Source organism: Corticium candelabrum, chromosome 10, assembly GCF_963422355.1.
Source record: "Corticium candelabrum chromosome 10, ooCorCand1.1, whole genome shotgun sequence".
NCBI classification, from domain to species: Eukaryota; Metazoa; Porifera; class Homoscleromorpha; order Homosclerophorida; family Plakinidae; genus Corticium; species Corticium candelabrum.
This window is the reverse complement of record NC_085094.1, coordinates 8,205,270-8,207,769: the sequence shown is the minus strand read 5'-3', so window position 1 is coordinate 8,207,769 and position 2,500 is coordinate 8,205,270. Positions and strand designations below refer to the sequence as shown.

At 35.6% G+C, this 2,500-nt stretch overlaps 1 protein-coding gene across 2 annotated transcripts in view; it reads right to left on the bottom strand.

Moving 5' to 3' along the window:
* The window catches only part of LOC134185544 (glycogen debranching enzyme-like), a 19,748-nt gene that overhangs the window by 12,136 nt on the left and 5,112 nt on the right, over positions 1-2,500 (bottom strand). For both annotated transcript variants that reach the window (XR_009970794.1, XM_062653354.1), the window contains exons 7-10: positions 2,335-2,392; positions 2,146-2,269; positions 1,588-1,751; positions 724-825 (exon numbers count right to left, since the gene is read on the bottom strand). Coding sequence is in view for 1 of the 2 variants with exons in the window: in XM_062653354.1 (XP_062509338.1) it covers positions 724-825; positions 1,588-1,751; positions 2,146-2,269; positions 2,335-2,392 (448 nt within the window). In the remaining variant the exon portion in view is untranslated. The remainder of the gene's footprint in view (positions 1-723; positions 826-1,587; positions 1,752-2,145; positions 2,270-2,334; positions 2,393-2,500) is intronic.

Below are 2,500 nucleotides of genomic sequence, written 5' to 3'. Positions count from 1 at the left end.
GATGGGTGAGAAGATGGGTGAGGTGGGTCAACAAGTGGGTGAGCAGGTGGGTCAACAGGTGGGTGAGCTAGGCAGCAAGTGGGTGAGCTAGGCAGCAAGTGGGTGAGCTAGGCAGCAAGTGGGCGAGCAAGGCAGTAAGTGGGTGAGCAGGTGGGTAAGTGAGCAGGTGGGTAAGTGAGCAGGTGGGTAAGTGAGCAGGTGGGTAAGTGAGCAGGTGGGCTGGTAAGTAGTTGGGTGGGTGAGCAGATAGGTGAGTAGATGGGTGAAAAAAGTGGGTCTACAGGTGGGTGAGCTGGCATGTAGGTGGGCTGGCATGTAGGTGGGCTGGTAGGTAGGCTGTCAGGTAGGCTGTCAGGTAGGCTGTCAGTATGGTAAGCTGCCGGTGGGAAGGCAGGCAGGCAGGTAAGCGGTGGGTTAGTGGACGAGTGCAGGTGGGCAAGTGGGTAGGCAGACAGGCAGACAGGCGGGTAAGTGGGCGAGCAGTTGGGCAGGTGGATGTGTGGATCATGACGGCAGTCAAGCAGGTAGATGGGCAAACATAATAAAAAGCAGCAAGCAGGAAAAGAGACGAACAAACAAGCAGGAAAGTAGACGAGCAAGAAACAAGGAATTAATGAAAAAGAAAGAAGTGCAAAGACAAGCAAGCATGCACACACGAGTGGTAAGACAAAAGTGGTTTTAAGGTAACCACAGAGTATAGACATGAAGATACACGATACGTACGTGATGTGGCACAAGTGAATCATATCCTGCAGTGCTGCCACTCGCACAGCAAGCCATCGCCACAAGAGCTGAATTTGGAAGTACATTACAAGCCGTACGAACCTACAATAAATAAATAATTAACAAAAACAAAATCATAAATTAATATAATAAAATATAATAAATATAATAAACATAACAAATATAATAAAATATTATAATAAATTAACATAATAAATATAATAAAATATAATAAATACATTAATAACAAAATCAATAAATTAATATAATAAATATAATAAAATAATAAAATAAATAAATATAATAAAATATAATAAATATAATAAATATAATAAGATATAATAAATATAATAAAATACAATAAATATAATAAGTATAATAAATATAATAAAATATAATAATTAAATATAATAAATATAATAAAATATAATAAATATAATAAGTATAATAAATATAATAAAATATAATAATTAAATATAATAAATATAATAAAATATAATAATTAAATATAATAAATATAATAAAATATAATAATTAAATATAACAAATATAATAAAATATAATAAATATAATAAGTATAATAAATATAATAAAATATAATAATTAAATATAATAAATATAATAAAATAGAATAAATAAATTTATATAATAAATAATAAATATAATAAATAAATAAATTAATAACAAAATAAATATAATATATTTCTAAATGCAGCAAAAACATTCAAACACAAAGTAACAATTCAATCACATCACATTACTGTCCACATTTTCAATTGCGTAAAACTAAACGTCAATATTGATATCAAACAACTCAATAAAATTCTATTGAAATTGTAGAAAATTATGATTCATATTGTTTACCTCCATCTGTGATTTGTTGTCGTGTGTTGCATCAACAAAGATAGCATGAGCAACATTGGGACTGACAGGGATGGTGTGAGGATGAATGAATGAACCGACTGGTTCGCCACCATATCGATAGACCAAACGACCAAGCTCTTGAGAATCCCAAGCTGACATAGCCTCTAATGAATGCAACATGATGAAGGATGAGGTGGATTTATGTGTGTAGTGAGACTATGAAATGCTATGGACAAGCACGTAATGAAGAGATAATATACAGACAGACAGAGAGACTGAGACACACAAACAGACAGACAGATAGACAGACAGACAGACAGACAGACAGACAGACAGATGCACAGACAGACAGACAGATACACAAACAGACAAACAGACAGACAGATGGACAGACAGACAGACTGACAGACAAACTGACTAAACCAACAAAGTAAACATAAAGAACACTCAAAATGTTCACCAATAACTGCACGTATTACAGACATACACAAACAAGTCACACACCAATCAGCAGGCAAACAGACAATGAAACGTGTACACTGTACTACATCAACTTACCTCTCACCATTGAATTGATGCCTAAACGATTGACAAAAATGTTGTCTTTGGCCTCTGAGTTGGTAAACAACTCGGCTACCACATATAAGTCGGGTCTCATCTGACGTGCAACGTTTAACAAATGCTGCAACACATGACACAATCGAACAATTGTAATGGAACTTTTGAGTGTGAATGATGAAGAGCAACCTCCGCCACATGGATGGGAGTGTTGTGGCAGTTGTCAAGTCTGAAGCCATGGAATAGTCTGGAATGCAACACAGCAATAGAAAACGTGTGTGTGTGTGTGTGTGTGTGTGTGTGTGTGTGTGTGTGTGTGTGTCTGTGTGTCTGTGTCTGTGTGTGTTCGTGTGTT